Source organism: Bombina bombina, chromosome 3 (genome assembly GCF_027579735.1).
Source record: "Bombina bombina isolate aBomBom1 chromosome 3, aBomBom1.pri, whole genome shotgun sequence".
In the NCBI taxonomy this organism is placed as follows: domain Eukaryota; kingdom Metazoa; phylum Chordata; class Amphibia; order Anura; family Bombinatoridae; genus Bombina; species Bombina bombina.
This window is the reverse complement of record NC_069501.1, coordinates 1,101,378,008-1,101,396,213: the sequence shown is the minus strand read 5'-3', so window position 1 is coordinate 1,101,396,213 and position 18,206 is coordinate 1,101,378,008. Positions and strand designations below refer to the sequence as shown.

Genomic DNA, 18,206 nt, shown 5'->3' with positions numbered 1-18,206 from the left:
TCTGCAGTGTTCTCCTCCTTATCTGGTGTTCCATGCAGATAAGGTGGTTTTAAGTACTAAACCTGGTTTTCTTCCAAAGGTTGTTTCTAACAAAAACATTAACCAGGAGATTATCGTACCTTCTCTGTGTCCGAAACCAGTTTCAAAGAAGGAACGTTTGTTGCACAATTTGGATGTTGTTCGCGCTCTAAAATTCTATTTAGATGCTACCAAGGATTTTAGACAAACATCTTCCTTGTTTGTTGTTTATTCCGGTAAAAGGAGAGGTCAAAAAGCAACTTCTACCTCTCTCTCTTTTTGGATTAAAAGCATCATCAGATTGGCTTACGAGACTGCCGGACGGCAGCCTCCTGAAAGAATCACAGCTCATTCCACTAGGGCTGTGGCTTCCACATGGGCCTTCAAGAACGAGGCTTCTGTTGATCAGATATGTAGGGCAGCGACTTGGTCTTCACTGCACACTTTTACCAAATTTTACAAGTTTGATACTTTTGCTTCTTCTGAGGCTATTTTTGGGAGAGAGGTTTTGCAAGCCGTGGTGCCTTCCATTTAGGTGACCTGATTTGCTCCCTCCCTTCATCCGTGTCCTAAAGCTTTGGTATTGGTTCCCACAAGTAAGGATGACGCCGTGGACCGGACACACCTATGTTGGAGAAAACAGAATTTATGTTTACCTGATAAATTACTTTCTCCAACGGTGTGTCCGGTCCACGGCCCGCCCTGGTTTTTTAATCAGGTCTGATAATTTATTTTCTTTAACTACAGTCACCACGGTACCATATGGTTTCTCCTATGCAAATATTCCTCCTTAACGTCGGTCGAATGACTGGGGTAGGCGGAGCCTAGGAGGGATCATGTGACCAGCTTTGCTGGGCTCTTTGCCATTTCCTGTTGGGGAAGAGAATATCCCACAAGTAAGGATGACGCCGTGGACCGGACACACCGTTGGAGAAAGTAATTTATCAGGTAAACATAAATTCTGTTTTTCTTTTTCTAATCCTGTTCTTTTTAAGCATTATATTTTGCTTCACAAAATAAAGGTCTCACTCTTATTTGCTAAACTATTAAAGAGAAATGAAACTCGATTTTTCCTTGATTCAGATAGAGCATGTCATTTTAAAAACCTTTCTAATTTAAATCTTTTTAAAAAAAATTCATTCTTTTGGTATCTTTTGTTGAAATGCAGAGATGTAAGCTCAGAAACGTGCACATGTCAGGAGCACTATATGACAGCAGTTTTGTAAGAATGTTATCCATTTGCAAGAGCACTAGACAGCAGCCTACCTAGGTATCTCTTAAACACAGAATACCTATGTTAAAAGCACAGAAACCTACCTAGGTATCTCTTTAACACAGAATATCATGGGAACGAAGCAAATTTGACAATAGAAGTAAATTGGATATTTTTTTAAATTGTATGATCTGTCTGAATAAAAAAAATGTGGGTTTCATATCCCTATAAGGCAAGGCTTCTTTTTTATGAAGGAGCCAAGTATCTGTCATTTCATGTGATAAAAATAATAATTCTGCTAATAATTGTGAGCATCAGTTTTCTTATGGTTCATGAAATTCCAAAGCTAATTTGTTTATTGGGAATATTGTTTTAACTTTGGTGAGCCGTGAATGAGTCGTTGCTGTTGGAGACACACTCACTAAGACACAGATATTTAATGAATTATGGGGAAAATGCAGTGTGGTTTGTTAAAGAAAAAACAAAACATAAGTGTTTACATTTATTTGTAATAAAGGACATCACTTTCTTTAGTTCTGATTATCTTTTAGAAGAAAAAAAACACTGACATTGATGTTTAGATGCAAAAAGCAACATTAAACTTTTGATTAGCTAGTTTTTGGAGGCGTGTCCCTGTCCTCCAATAGAGCTGTGTGTGTTGCTATAAAGCCAATGATCCCTGGGAATTCGTTACACAGAACATTTGTTTTCTGTTTCTCTATTGGTATAAAAACATTTAACTGAACATTTTTTTCTTGCTAAATAGAAATTATTTTTAGTGTTATGGGGCTCTGTTATTCTGCTGCCGTCCATAGCTTTTCATATGAAGACTTCCAGCTCTGCACAGGTGTAATGCACAAGCCTGTACATTTGGGTAGCAGTGGAAACTACAACAGACCAGCGGCAATTTAAAATGGGGGCCTGTAATAAAAATAATTAGTAGTATATTTTATCATGTATTTAAAGACACATTGATGCATTAACATGGTACACTGTTTAAGATAACACAGTATGTGGACTGCAACACATGTGCTGTTGGTACCATAGTCAGATACACTCAGACATTGCAAAACAATGTTTGCATAGAAAGTCATTAAAACAATGGTAAACCTGAGCATGTTGGAAATGCTGCATCTATTAGGAGTGATGAAGTGGATCTTCATTCATGATTTTTAATTGAAAATGATACAAAACATTTCTTTCTTTTTTTTTTTGCTCCTTTGTTTGAAATAAACCTCTCCGGACGCCCACCCCAAAGCAAATTTTTTTCATGATGTCACATTTCCACCTCTTCTCCAATAGTTGTGCTAGCCATATGGCACTCAAAGGTTAGCTAGCATTTTTAATTAAAATCATCAATGAAGGTCCACTTCATTACTCCTTAGATGCATGCTAGCGTTTCAAAGGTTTACCATCACTTTAATGTATGGTATAAATATTTACTTGCATGCTGTTTGGTTGTTCAGTGATGTAAAATAAATGTTAAATGATTTTGACTAAACCTTTTCTAGTTTGTTGTGTAGCTGTGCGGAACTGTTTGGAATGTCGACAGAGGCAACGCGACAGAGTCACTAAACCTTCCATGGCTAGCAGTAAAGTGCAGGACAATTTTCAAAGTGTTCCTGGTGCCCCTATCACAAAGGTAAAGTGCTAACGTATGTGTGTAAGCACTATTATTAATGCTAACTTGTACTTCAAGTACCCACTCAAAATATTTGTTTCTCATAGATGCTTTTGTTGATTTTCCTTGAGAAAGTCCATCTATCATTTATCCATACCCTAAGACATTACTTACCACAAATGAAATTTGAACATAAAGGGGAAGGGTGGACAAAGATTTATTTTCCTTTACCTATATAAAAAACACTCCCCTTTGTAGGCCCTTAATTCCTAGTTCTGTTTATAAACTGAATGGACAGGTCTTATACACTTTCTAGTTTCCTTGCATACTCCTTGGTGGAGTTTTAACATTTGACACTCAAATACTTTCAGTACATTTTGTCATGACATGACAAGTGTCTCATACCTCCGACACCAAGAGGGAACACCCAGTTTCCAGCTACACTATGGAACTGACTCATTTTTTTCTGGTTACATCTGAGCAGTCTACCAGCAGTACATCTCCCTGGTCCTGGATAACACAGTATGTGCACCTTTTCACATTTAAATTAGTTGATAGACCTTCTGAATTAAACGTAGATGTCTTCTGTTATCAGACCACAAATGAATACAAATAACTACAGTCTCAAGCTTTTATAGCTGGGGAGCCTTGTGCTAAGATTAATACACTCATGGTTTGTATGACAACAGAGATTCTAAACTTTATATCAATATCTTAGAGATAAGAGTTTTAGCATTTGACACTCAAATACTTTCAGTACATTTTGTCTGTAAAGATGTTGTCATTTAACATGACAAGTGTCTCATACCTCCAACACCAAGAGGGAACACCCAGTTTCCAGTTACACTATGGAACTGACTCATTTTGTTCTGGTTACATCTGAGCAATACATCTTCCTGGTCCACTCAAGAATATTATTATTATTATTATTATACATCAAGTGCTCGCAGCAGAGCAGGTGTGTGTTTTTTTGTTTGTTTTTTTACAATTGTTGGAATATTAAGGAATGACAAAGGTGGTTTGTTTGTTTGTAGACTTAATTTATCAAAATGGGAACTCATGTTTATCCGTCCATGTCTTGTAAAATTAATGTTTTTACGCTTTTTATACATTTTATGAAAAATAAAAAATCCTATTAATGTGTAATAGACAATGCCAAAATTCTTTAATATAGCTACAATAACAAGTAATCATGACTACTTTATAATGTGTGACTTAACTGAAAATGCCCTATGCAATCCCTGTGTGTGTGTGTCATTGTAATCAAGTAGCTTCTACTCTAAGAAAACAGATTGACTCTAGGCTTAAAAGGACACTAAAACCAAATTTTTTCTTTCATGTTTCATGCAATGTTAAGCAGCTTTCTAATTTACTCCTATTATTAATGTTTCTTCATTCTCTTGCTATCTTTTTTGAAAAGCAAGAATGTAAGTTTAGAAGCCGGCCCATTTTTGGTTCACAACCTGGGTTGTGCTTGCTGATTGGTGGCTAAATGCACCCACCATTAAACACGTGCTGTCCAGCGTCTGAACCAAAAATTGTCATGCTCCTTAGCTTAGATGCCTTCTTTTTCAAATAAAGATAGCAAGAGAACGAAGAAAATTTGATAGTAGTAGTAAATTAGAAAGTTGCTTAAAATTACATGCTCTATCTGAATCATGAAAGAAAAAAAATTACGTTTAGTGTCCCTTTAATGGGGATTGTTAGCGTGAAGGCACTGGAAAGGTGAATTTGTCAAAGGTTAAAATGGAATGAAGTCTTGTTCTATAGGGACTGATCAAATTTGTTGGCCTAAAGCTTTTAAACACTTTTATAAAACAATCCTATATAAACTCTACCATAATTATAAGACTAACCTATTGCCGCCTGGGAGTAGAATTTAAGCCAATCGGCAATAAGAATTCATTAGCACTGCGGAATCTTTTGGCGCTCTACAAATAACTGATAATAATAATAATAATTAGGAATTGAATGTGGTAGTTTGTGTGTGGTGGAGTAAAAAAAAAATTCCAGTGTCTTAAAGGGGCATGAAACCAAAATTTTGTCTTTCATAATTCAGATAGAGTATACAATTTTAAACCACTTTCCAGTTTACTTCTATTATCAAATTAGCTTAATTTTCTTGGTATTCATTGTTGAAGGAGCATCCGTGTACTACAGGGAGCTAGCTGAGCACATCAGGTGAGCCAATAACAAGAGGCATATATATGTGCAGCTACCAATCAGCAGTTAGCTTCCTGTAGGGAATGGCTGTTCATGAGCCTACCTAATTATGCTTTACAACAAAGGATACCAAGAGAATAGAGACAAATAGATAACCGAAGTAAATTGGAAAGTTGTTTAAATTAGCTTGTTCTATCTGATTCATTTGTGCATTTAATCTTAATTTAGCACTATACTGCACCAGACATTTTAATAACAGTTTAAACATAAGTATCAACCAAAATGTAATGATATTAGGGAGCTTATTGATGGCTAGTGTGAGTTTAGTGCACATTATAGCTTCAGTTCAGGGATTTCTAAGCTTATGAGGAACCATACTGATTGATATGAGGAGCCATACTGATTAATACGAGGAGACATATTAATCTGTGTTTTTGTTTTTTTTCTTCTTCCACTTTGGAAAACCTACAGACAAATGTTAGAAATTCTGTTAAGCAGAAGTAAAATAACATGATTCTCTATAAACAAATATCTAATGAACGTTTTAGCAAGATAAACTGTATTGCTAATGCTTGCGTAGGCACCTCCAACCTATATATACACAGACAAGAAAACAATACTGGACTCTTCTCCCCAGAAAAAAAGCAGAGATAAGTTAGTGGCATAGAAAGCGAGATCTGCAACCAGCTTCCAGATGCATGAATGAGATCATAGGTGCAGTGCAAGTGATGAGAATGGTAGAAAAGTAGTGTAGAATCAGACAAATATTACACTTTTACATCACGTGCCACGTGTGTTATGTAGCTCTGTGTGTCATGCATTCCTGCTAACTACCACCATTGTTCAGGCACATATATTGGAGGTGTCATTAAACTCAAGGGAAAGCTGCATTTTTGCCGTTGATCTTATTTCGGACAACCCTGTTATAGTTTATCACAAAATCTCATCTTTCATATAATTAAAAGAAGTTACATCTATGGTGAATGAGAACTGAGTTTTCCTTCTTTAATATATAAATATGTATCCCCCTCAGATGTACACGTAAGCACTGTTCTGTGTTTGAGACACTAAATAAAATGTATTGATTAACTGCATAAAAGAGCATTACAGTGCTAAACCAATTTATACTTCTTCAGTTTTTGCTAAATATGGCCACTTATCAGGAATATAATCAGTAACATTCTGCTGGGGAAAATAAGCCATTGCTTTGCATAACGCTCTGCTCGAAATCGTGCGGAAATTGTACTAATACTGACTCTCCTTCCAAGAGTTTTAAATGTCTTTTTAAGATGTACACATATATCATTTGACTTTTTTTAGTTTGCAAGTACACATACTTTTTCCTTTTATACTTTATTGAACTTCCGGTTTATTCCATTTTAGAATTCTAGAATCATGTACATTTCTTTAAGTGAAGTAATTATTAACAAATTGTTGGTCTAATTATATTTTCAGACACCAGTAGACAGTGTTCCTGGAAATCTTTCACCAATAAAGGATCCTGATCGACTTCTTCAAGATGTTGACATTAATCGTCTCCGTGCTGTAGTTTTTCGTGATGTGGTGAGTCCTTTTATAAAATGCTCAGTTATTCAAGTGGAGTCTCCTTTGTATGACAGCAGTATTAGTAAAGTATTAAACATCAAACAAGTGGTGTATGTATACAAAGTTATATTATTTGTATTTTTCTTTACACAAATATAAATGGAATACACTCCTTTTAGGTTATTATAATGTTTTGGGGTTGGAACATCTTGTTAACCCCTAACTATATCCCTGATAACCATAATAATATACTAGTCCTAACCCTGCCATAACCCTAATACTACTGCCTTAAACTTAATGTGTACTATATTCCTTGCTCTTTGGCAGTATTCAAATTGTCTCGGCAAAACCATTGTGTGTGTATATTATATATACTATATATATAATGTCATGGAACAAATAAGAAAGAATAAACAAGAACAAAATCTTGTTATTAAAGACAGGGAAAGCAGCACTCATTATTTTATTTTTTTTAAAAAATAGAAAAGCTCAAAAATATGTTTCAATAAGAAATTTTAATTGTGAATTAGTAACGTCTCGCTCTGTGAGAACACCATCAATCCTTCAAAGTATGAAATTCTGAAAGAAACATAAACTAGGTTTGCACACAAAGACATACATTTTAATATATATATATATATATATATATATATATATATATATATATATATATATATATATATATATATATAAAAAAATATATATAAATAAGATTATACGTGCAAGATGCATCATAAAAGAACCTGACTGGTCAGGGATGAACACAGGCACAGAGTAATACAAGCTGTTAAGAAGGAGAGTGTCTGCTTAACCAACTACACCCTACTGCTCACAGAACCCCCAAGCAAATGCAGCAAGGAGGTATGCCCTGGGCAGATACAAAATGGGATCTAAGAGGTTAAATGCAAGACTCTTGCTTAAATTCAGTTTATCAGTGCAAGCATAAATATCAACATAAATACAGCCCTGACGAAGCCCTGTCTTACAACCAGATAAGGGGGTGAAACGCGTGTCTGCATTGGCTAGCCGACCGGTACACGTGATGTACGCACAGGATCGCAGAGTCCCGCTTTTAAATTTTGGCGTTTTTCGGAGCTGCTGGCCTGCAAAGCACGGATTACACAAGCAAAGCATTTCTAAGAAGGATACGCAAGGCTTCCATCGCCTTCTCAGCTGACAACAAGGTCGTATGTACTCTTTAAATAGAAGACAACAAGATGGGCTTTAAAAAGTAGGAGTAAACCCTGATTTTGCTCATAAAGGAAAGGCATAAATATTCCCGTGGAGGGCTTGCTGTATATGTATACGGAACTGTGACTTGTATAAACTACCTGCTGATTACTTCAACTTGAATTTATTGCCTACAAGTGCATAATCACAAAGGCTTATAATTGACACTACAGCACTATTGTCACTAACCTGCCTACTAATTCTTCTATGCTTGAACTGTTTCTATTTCATGAACAATGTATATATTTAGGTGGGTCGATTACTAGACTACTTAGATCCCAATTTTCAACCTGCCCAGTATATACCTCTGTAACTAGGGGTGCTGTGTGCAGCAGGGTGTAGTTAGTCTAGATAACTTTCCTATGGCGAAAGTAAGAGACAGCGCAACCCCACATCAAGGTAATAGTTTCACAGGTTTATTCAACACACACAAGTATTGCACTTACAAACAGTATAAAAAAGTATCTCATTGATCCCTTCATAGGGAAGAAAAGAAAGCAGGTCCCAGTTCACAGGAGTCTTTCCGGTCACAGCTTTAGTGCAGCTGCTTCAATATTGCTTCCACACAGCCTTAGTATCTCAGAGCCGTTCTTGGCTCCGCCCCCAACGCGTTTCGTCTGCGCTCTCCAGACTTTCTCAAGAGGAAATGATGATGTATAGCACGCTCCCATGCGTCGCTATTTACATCCACTCATCGTTTTTGATTGGTCATTCCCTGTCCTATCCAATAGTGGTATCCTGACAGGCCTCTCTTTAGTAAAGGCAATCTTAAAGATCCGTTTCATACAGAATATACTTAGTCTTTCTTTAAAATAGCATAGTCCATTTAGAGCTTATAAAAGCATAAAAATTAAAACATTAAAAATAAATTCATAGACATAATAAATATTGACATTATATTAAACTTCATAAAAAATAATTAGCATAATAAAAAGCAGGTAATTTGCATACTAAAACAGGAGAATTAATACTTACATAAGAGAATTCATACCTAATAAATATTCTTCATAAGGAACCTATATAGTTTAGAAAAGAGTAATCCGAATTCATTCACACTAAATATTTTTCTTAAAGGGACCTATATTGCAAAAGAAAGAAATAATACAAATTTGTTCAGTAATCCATTGCAAATTAATTGCTATTCTAAAGAACAAAAAAAATTACTAATTTTAAAACATAAAAGCTTGTAAGTCTATATCGACATTTAACCCTTTTGGGGCCATACAATTTAGCAAATTAATCCATTTGGTTTCACATTTTCTAAGGTGCATTAACCTCTGCTGTTCATTACCCACTGACTGTGGTATGATCACTAGGATTTTCACTTTAAGGTTATTTGGATTATTGTTATGTATTCTCCTAAAGTGATCAGATACACTATGGTTTTCATATCCCTTTGTTATGTTCTCTATGTGTTCATATATGCAGCGTTTGACTTTCCTTTTCTTTCTTCCCACGTAAATCAAATTGCACTCACACATGAGATAATACACCGCATATATGGACACACATGAAGCTCTATCTTTAATTTTAAATTCTTTCGAATGATCCCAATTATAAACATTATCACCCTTACTAATGAGGTTACACATGCAACAGTTAAGTCTACCACATTTGAAGGTTCCCCCCTTATTAATACACCAATCGGAGAGGGTCCCTTTCTTTGTATTTTTTATTTCTTTCATGTAATTAGCCAGAGTCCATGAGCTAGTGACGTATGGGATATACATTCCTACCAGGAGGGGCAAAGTTTCCCAAACCTTAAAATGCCTATAAATACACCCCTCACCACACCCACAATTCAGTTTTACAAACTTTGCCTCCTATGGAGGTGGTGAAGTAAGTTTGTGCTAGATTCTACGTTGATATGCGCTCCGCAGCAGGTTGGAGCCCGGTTTTCCTCTCAGCGTGCAGTGAATGTCAGAGGGATGTGAGGAGAGTATTGCCTATTTTGAATGCAGTGATCTCCTTCTACGGGGTCTATTTCATAGGTTCTCTGTTATCGGTCGTAGAGATTCATCTCTTACCTCCCTTTTCAGATCGACGATATACTCTTATATTTATACCATTACCTCTGCTGATTTTCGTTTCAGTACTGGTTTGGCTTTCTACAAACGTGTAGATGAGTGTCCTGGGGTAAGTAAATCTTATTTTCTGTGACACTCTAAGCTATGGTTGGGCACTTTTTTAATAAAGTTCTAAATATATGTATTCAAACATTTATTTGCCTTGACTCAGGATGTTCAACATTCCTTATTTTCAGACAGTCAGTTTCATATTTGGGATAATGCACTTGAATCAATTATTTTTCTTACCTTAAAAATTTGACTTTTTTTCCCTGTGGGCTGTTAGGCTCGCTGGGGCTGAAAATGCTTCATTTTATTGCGTCATTCTTGGCGCAGACTTTTTTGGCGCAAAAAATCTTTTCTGTTTCCGGCGTCATACGTGTCGCCGGAAGTTGCGTCATTTTTGACGTTCTTTTGCGCCAAAAATGTCGGCGTTCCGGACGTGGCGTCATTTTTGGCGCCAAAAGCATTTAGGCGCCAAATAATGTGGGCGTCTTATTTGGCGCTAAAAAAATATGGGTGTCGCTTTTGTCTCCACATTATTTAAGTCTCTTTTTTCTTTGCTTCTGGTTGCTAGAAGCTTGTTCCTTGGCATTTTTTCCCATTCCTGAAACTGTCATTTAAGGAATTTGATCAATTTTGCTTTATATGTTGTTTTTTCTCTTACATATTGCAAGATGTCTCACGTTGCATCTGAGTCAGAAGATACTTCAGGAAAATCGCTGTCTGGTGCTGGAACTACCAAAGCTAAGTGTATCTGCTGTAAACTTTTGGTAGCTATTCCTCCAGCTGTTGTTTGTATTAATTGTCATGACAAACTTGTTAATGCAGATAATATTTCCTTTAGTAATGTACCATTACCTGTTGCAGTTCCATCAACATCTAATGTTCAGAATGTTCCTGATAACATAAGAGATTTTGTTTCTGAATCCATCAAGAAGGCTATGTCTGTTATTCCTCCTTCTAGTAAACATAAAAAATCTTTTAAAACTTCTCTTTATACAGATGAATTTTTAAATGAACATCATCATTCTGATTCTAATGACTCTTCTGGTTCAGAGGATTCTGTCTCAGAGATTGATGCTGATAAATCTTCATATTTATTTCAAATGGAATTTATTCGTTCTTTACTTAAAGAAGTACTAATTGCTTTAGAAATTGAGGATTCTGGTCCTCTTGATACTAAATCTAAACGTTTAGATAAGGTCTTTAAATCTCCTGTGGTTATTCCAGAAGTTTTTCCTGTTCCTGGTGCTATTTCTGAAGTAATTTCCAGAGAATGGAATAATTTGGGTAATTCATTTACTCCTTCTAAACGTTTTAAGCAATTATATCCTGTGCCGTCTGATAGATTAGAATTTTGGGACAAAATCCCTAAAGTTGATGGGGCTATTTCTACCCTTGCTAAACGTACTACTATTCCTACGTCAGATGGTACTTCGTTTAAGGATCCTTTAGATAGGAAAATTGAATCCTTTCTAAGAAAAGCTTATCTGTGTTCAGGTAATCTTCTTAGACCCGCTATATCATTGGCTGATGTTGCTGCAGCTTCAACTTTTTGGTTGGAAACTTTAGTGCAACAAGTAACAGATCATGATTCTCATAATATTATTATTCTTCTTCAACATGCTAATAATTTTATCTGTGATGCCATTTTTGATATTATCAGAGTTGATGTCAGGTTTATGTCTCTAGCTATTTTAGCTAGAAGAGCTTTATGGCTTAAAACTTGGAATGCTGATATGTCTTCTAAATCGACTCTACTTTCCATTTCTTTCCAGGGTAACAAATTATTTGGTTTTCAGTTGGATTCTATTATCTCAACTGTTACTGGTGGGAAAGGAACTTTTTTACCACAGGATAAAAAATCTAAGGGTAAAAACAGGGCTAATAATCGTTTTCGTTCCTTTCGTTTCAACAAAGAACAAAAGCCTGATCCTTCATCCTCAGGAGCAGTTTCAGTTTGGAAACCATCTCCAGTCTGGAATAAATCCAAGCCTTCTAGAAAAGCAAAGCCAGCTTCTAAGTCCACATGAAGGTGCGGCCCTCATTCCAGCTCAGCTGGTAGGGGGCAGGTTACGTTTTTTCAAAGAAATTTGGATCAATTCTGTTCACAATCTTTGGATTCAGAACATTTGTTTCAGAAGGGTACATAATTGGTTTCAAGATAAGACCTCCTGCAAAGAGATTTTTTCTTTCCCGTGTCCCAGTAAATCCAGTGAAAGCTCAAGCATTTCTGAAATGTGTTTCAGATCTAGAGTTGGCTGGAGTAATTATGCCAGTTCCAGTTCTGGAACAGGGGCTGGGGTTTTATTCAAATCTCTTCATTGTACCAAAGAAGGAGAATTCCTTCAGACCAGTTCTGGATCTAAAAATATTGAATCGTTATGTAAGGATACCAACGTTCAAAATGGTAACTGTAAGGACTATCTTGCCTTTTGTTCAGCAAGGGTATTATATGTCCACAATAGATTTACAGGATGCATATCTGCATATTCCGATTCATCCAGATCATTATCAGTTCCTGAGATTCTCTTTTCTGGACAAGCATTACCAGTTTGTGGCTCTGCCGTTTGGCCTAGCTACAGCTCCAAGAATTTTTACAAAGGTTCTCGGTGCCCTTCTGTCTGTAATCAGAGAACAGGATATTGTGGTATTTCCTTATTTGGACGATATCTTGGTACTTGCTCAGTCTTTACATTTAGCAGAATCTCATACGAATCGACTTGTGTTGTTTCTTCAAGATCATGGTTGGAGGATCAATTCACTAAAAAGTTAATTGATTCCTCAGACAAGGGTAACCTTTCTGGGTTTCCAGATAGATTCAGTGTCCATGACTCTGTCTTTGACAGACAAGAGACGTCTAAAATTGATTTCAGCTTGACGAAACCTTCAGTCACAATCATTCCCTTCGGTAGCCTTATGCATGGAAATTCTAGGTCTTATGACTGCTGCATCGGACACGATCCCCTTTGCTCGTTTTCACATGCGACCTCTTCAGCTCTGTATGCTGAATCAATGGAGCAGGGATTACACAAAGATATCTCAATTAATATCTTTAAAACCGATTGTACGACACTCTCTAACGTGGTGGACAGATCACCATCGTTTAATTCAGGGGGCTTCTTTTGTTCTTCCGACCTGGACTGTAATTTCAACAGATGCAAGTCTTACAGGTTGGGGAGCTGTGTGGGGATCTCTGACGGCACAAGGAGTTTGGGAATCTCAGGAGGTGAGATTACCGATCAATATTTTGGAACTCCGTGCAATTTTCAGAGCTCTTCAGTATTGGCCTCTTCTGAAGAGAGAATCGTTCATTTGTTTTCAGACAGACAATGTCACAACTGTGGCATACATCAATCATCAAGGAGGGACTCACAGTCCTCTGGCTATGAAAGAAGTATCTCGAATTCTGGTTTGGGCGGAATCCAGCTCCTGTCTAATCTCTGCGGTTCATATCCCAGGTATAGACAATTGGGAAGCGGATTATCTCAGTCGCCAAACGTTGCATCCGGGCGAATGGTCTCTTCACCCAGAGGTATTTCTTCAGATTGTTCAAATGTGGGAGCTTCCAGAAATAGATCTGATGGCGTCTCATCTAAACAAGAAACTTCCCAGGTATCTGTCCAGATCCCGGGATCCTCAGGCGGAAGCAGTGGATGCATTATCACTTCCTTGGAAGTATCATCCTGTCTATATCTTTCCGCCTCTAGTTCTTCTTCCAAGAGTAATCTCCAAGATTCTGAAGGAATGCTCGTTTGTTCTGCTGGTAGCTCCGGCATGGCCTCACAGGTTTTGGTATGCGGATCTTGTCCGGATGGCCTCTTGCCATCCGTGGACTCTTCCGCTATGGCCAGACCTTCTGTCGCAAGGTCCTTTTTTCCATCAGGATCTCAAATCCTTAAATTTAAAGGTATGGAAATTGAACGCTTGATTCTTGGTCAAAGAGGTTTCTCTGACTCTGTGATTAATACTATGTTACAGGCTCGTAAATCTGTATCCAGAGAGATATATTATAGAGTCTGGAAGACTTATATTTCTTGGTGTCTTTCTCATCATTTTTCTTGGCATTCTTTTAGAATTCCGAGAATTTTACAGTTTCTTCAGGATGGTTTAGATAAAGGTTTATCCGCAAGTTCTTTGAAAGGACAAATCTCTGCTCTTTCTGTTCTTTTTCACAGAAAGATTGCTAATCTTCCTGATATTCATTGTTTTGTACAAGCTTTGGTTCGTATAAAACCTGTCATTAAGTCAATTTCTCCTCCTTGGAGTTTGAATTTGGTTCTGGGGGCTCTTCAAGCTCCTCCTTTTGAACCCATGAATTCATTGGACATTAAATTACTTTCTTGGAAAGTTTTGTTCCTTTTGGCGATCTCTTCTGCCAGAAGAGTCTCTGAATTATCTGCTCTTTCTTGCGAGTCTCCTTTTCTGATTTTTCATCAGGATAAGGCGGTGTTGCGAACTTCTTTTGAATTTTTACCTAAGGTTGTGAATTCCAACAACATTAGTAGAGAAATTGTGGTTCCCTCATTATGTCCTAATCCTAAGAATTCTAAGGAGAAATCGTTGCATTCTTTGGATGTTGTTAGAGCTTTGAAATATTATGTTGAAGCTACTAAGTCTTTCCGAAAGACTTCTAGTCTATTTGTTATCTTTTCCGGTTCTAAAAAAGGCCAGAAAGCTTCTGCCATTTCTTTGGCATCTTGGTTGAAATCTTTAATTCATCATGCTTATGTCGAGTCGGGTAAAACTCCGCCTCAAAGGATTACAGCTCATTCTACTAGGTCAGTTTCTACTTCCTGGGCGTTCAGGAATGAAGCTTCGGTTGATCAGATTTGCAAAGCAGCAACTTGGTCCTCTTTGCATACTTTTACTAAATTCTACCATTTTGATGTATTTTCTTCTTCTGAAGCAGTTTTTGGTAGAAAAGTACTTCAGGCAGCGGTTTCAGTTTGAATCTTCTGTTTATGTTTTTCATTAAACTTTATTTTGGGTGTGGATTATTTTCAGCAGGAATTGGCTGTCTTTATTTTATCCCTCCCTCTCTAGTGACTCTTGCGTGGAAAGATCCACATCTTGGGTAGTCATTATCCCATACGTCACTAGCTCATAGACTCTTGCTAATTACATGAAAGAAAACATAATTTATGTAAGAACTTACCTGATAAATTCATTTCTTTCATATTAGCAAGAGTCCATGAGGCCCGCCCTTTTTTGTGGTGGTTATGATTTTTTTGTATAAAGCACAATTATTCCAATTCCTTATTTTATATGTTTTCGCACTTTTTCCTTATCACCCCACTTCTTGGCTATTCGTTAAACTGAATTGTGGGTGTGGTGAGGGGTGTATTTATAGGCATTTTAAGGTTTGGGAAACTTTGCCCCTCCTGGTAGGAATGTATATCCCATACGTCACTAGCTCATGGACTCTTGCTAATATGAAAGAAATGAATTTATCAGGTAAGTTCTTACATAAATTATGTTTTCTTTCAGTTTTGATGGGGCTAGAATATTTTTAATGCTTTTGTTTTTCTTAAATATAGTTACCGGGTAAGGCTCCAAATGGGGTCCTAGCACAGGGTCAGCCTGAAGGACACTCCAATGTTTTTTAAGTGTAGTTTTAATAAAGTTAGCACCTAAATTGTATGTAGTTATAAATTTTGCTCCCCATTTTCTGTCCTCATTCTGGGTTTTCATACCAACTTGTTTTTCATTAGTACTAAGCAGAAGATCCTCTCTATTTTTGTTCCTACTCTCTGTTCTTGCTTTCTGTATTAGGCCACTATCATACCCTTTCTTTAGAAATGTATCTTCTAACTGATCAGCTTCTGTATCAAAGTCACTTATATTGGTGCAGTTTCTACGGATCCTAAGAAATTGGCCGTAAGGTATATTCCTTTTCCATTGAGGCAGGTGTCCACTTCCTGCATTTAAAAATCCGTTACTATCTACTTCTTTTTTGTAATTCTTGACTGCTGATTTGTTGGTAATTGGATCAACGAAAAGGCATAAGTCCAAGAATTCTATTTCACTCCTATGCATTTTGCTTGTGAATTCCAGATTAAAGTTGTTACTATTAAGATGGCTGATGAACTCCATTGCTTTAATGTCACTACCTTTCCACACAATGAGGATGTCATCGATGTAGCGCCGATACATCATGACATTCTCATTGTATGGATTATTATTCCACACGTACCTCTCCTCGAAAGCAGCCATATAAATGTTGGCATAGGAAGGGGCCATGGGCATGCCCATGGCCGTTCCTTGTATCTGCTGATAAAACTTTTTCTCGAAAGAGAAGAAATTGTGGAATAAGATAAATTCAATCCCTCGGGCAAAATATTTAACTTGTATAGGTGGTAAATCACTAAATTTATCAAAAAACTCCTCAAAGGCTTTCACTCCCTCTAAATGTGGGATATTTGTATACAATGAAGTGATATCACAGGATATCCATAACAAACTATCATCCCATGTAATGCCTTCAAATAGTTTGATCGTCTGGGTAGTATCTTTTAAGTATGATCTAGTTTTCCTAACAGTTGGCTGTAGGAACTAATCAAGGTAACTAGAAAGATTACTAGTTAGAGACCCCACCCCGGAGACTATAGGTCTCCCGGGTGGGTTTATTCACACATAAAGAGAGTGTTTTGGAAGCAAGCCTCTGGAAATAGCTGCACCCCATGATCGAAAGTTGGTAAACAGGAGCTGGTAATATAAAACCATCACAACCAATATTCCTTCCTGTGAACATTCCTAAGGACATTTCCCTGCAGTGGGTAGTATTAATTCAGAAAGATTATCTATGCTTTTTATTATTTTTTGTTCTTTTTAGTCGTGATAATTTTATATATGTAAATTTTATCTATTTGTGTGTGTATTTCTTACTTAATATTTTATCTGCTGGATTATTTGTTTATTTATTCAATTATTTATAACCATTTTTTATCTACTCTAATATCCTATACCCACTACTCCATTTAGTAGCGCTGTTAATACTTCTAGTGTGGTAGATAACTTTCCTCCTATAAAATACCGCTGTGGTTGCTACTGTATTCTCCATTATTAGCTCCGCTAAGCTGTATTTATGTTGATATTTATGCTTGCACTGATAAACTGCATTTAAGCAAGAGTCTTGCATTTAACCTCTTTCTATCTGCCCAGGGCATACCTCCTTGCTGCATTTGCTTGGGGGTTTTGTGAGCAGTAGGGTGTAAGCAAACTCTCCTTCTTAACAGCTTGTATTACTCTGCGCCTGTGTTCATTCCAGACCGGTCAGGCTCTTTTATGATGCATCTTGCATGTATAATCTTATTTATATACAGTATATATTTTAAAATGTATGTCTTTGTGTGCCAACACAGCTTGTGTCTTTCAGAATTTCATACTTTGAAGGATTGATGGTGTTCTCACAGAGCGAGACGTTACTAATTCACAATTAAAATTTGTTATTGAAACATATTTTTGAGCTTCTCTATTTTTTTTTTTTTTTTAAAGTGCTGATTTCCCTGTCTTTAATAACAAGATTTTGTTCTTGTTTATTCTTTCTTATTTGTTCCATGACATTTATTATTAAAGGTCTGCACCAAATAGCCACTTTGTAGACATTTATTTGTTTCAAATTAAGGTTATTATAATATAGCTCTACAGCATTTGCTTCCCCTCTGTCTATTTCTCGAAATATATATATATATATATATATATATATATATATATATATATATATATATATATATAAACAAGTAGGGACTGCACTCGCTGGATTCAGAATCCAGCGAGTGCAGTCCCTACTTGTTGAAATTTATTGAAATTTTGACTGAGCACCCTGGTTGCTGACTATCTTTGAATTGCGAGTGCAGATACACAGTGGAAATATATAAATATATATATATATATATATATATATATATATATTTTAGACCAAGATAGCGCACTCCCACTAGCCAACAATTATTCCAGACCAGGGTGCATAAGAAAATAATCAATATAGTCCAATAATATGCACTCCCTGGATTTAAGCACAACGCACTTTATTAGTGACGTTTCAGGGCATTCACCCCTTCTTCAGACAACCCAAAATGTAGCAAGTAACAAGCCCCACCCCCATATCTATTCAGCCAATCAAACAAGTAGGAGTTCATATTAACTCATGTGCATATAAAATGAACGTGCAAAATCTAGTGTGACATGTATATCAAGTGACAAGTTTATAGTGGATATTTTGATGATATATTTATATGCACATGAGTTAATATGAACTCCTACTTGTTTGATTGGCTGAATAGATATGGGGGTGGGGCTTGTTACTTTTTTAACACTGTTTGTATCACATTTTGGGTTGTCTGAA

General features: G+C 36.5%; 1 protein-coding gene across 1 annotated transcript in view; it reads left to right on the top strand.

Moving 5' to 3' along the window:
• Nucleotides 1-18,206, top strand: part of NBEA (neurobeachin) — a 1,472,531-nt gene that overhangs the window by 649,314 nt on the left and 805,011 nt on the right. The window contains exons 27-28 of the mRNA XM_053708445.1: nucleotides 2,743-2,873; nucleotides 6,471-6,578. Coding sequence (XP_053564420.1) covers nucleotides 2,743-2,873; nucleotides 6,471-6,578 — 239 coding nt within the window. The remainder of the gene's footprint in view (nucleotides 1-2,742; nucleotides 2,874-6,470; nucleotides 6,579-18,206) is intronic.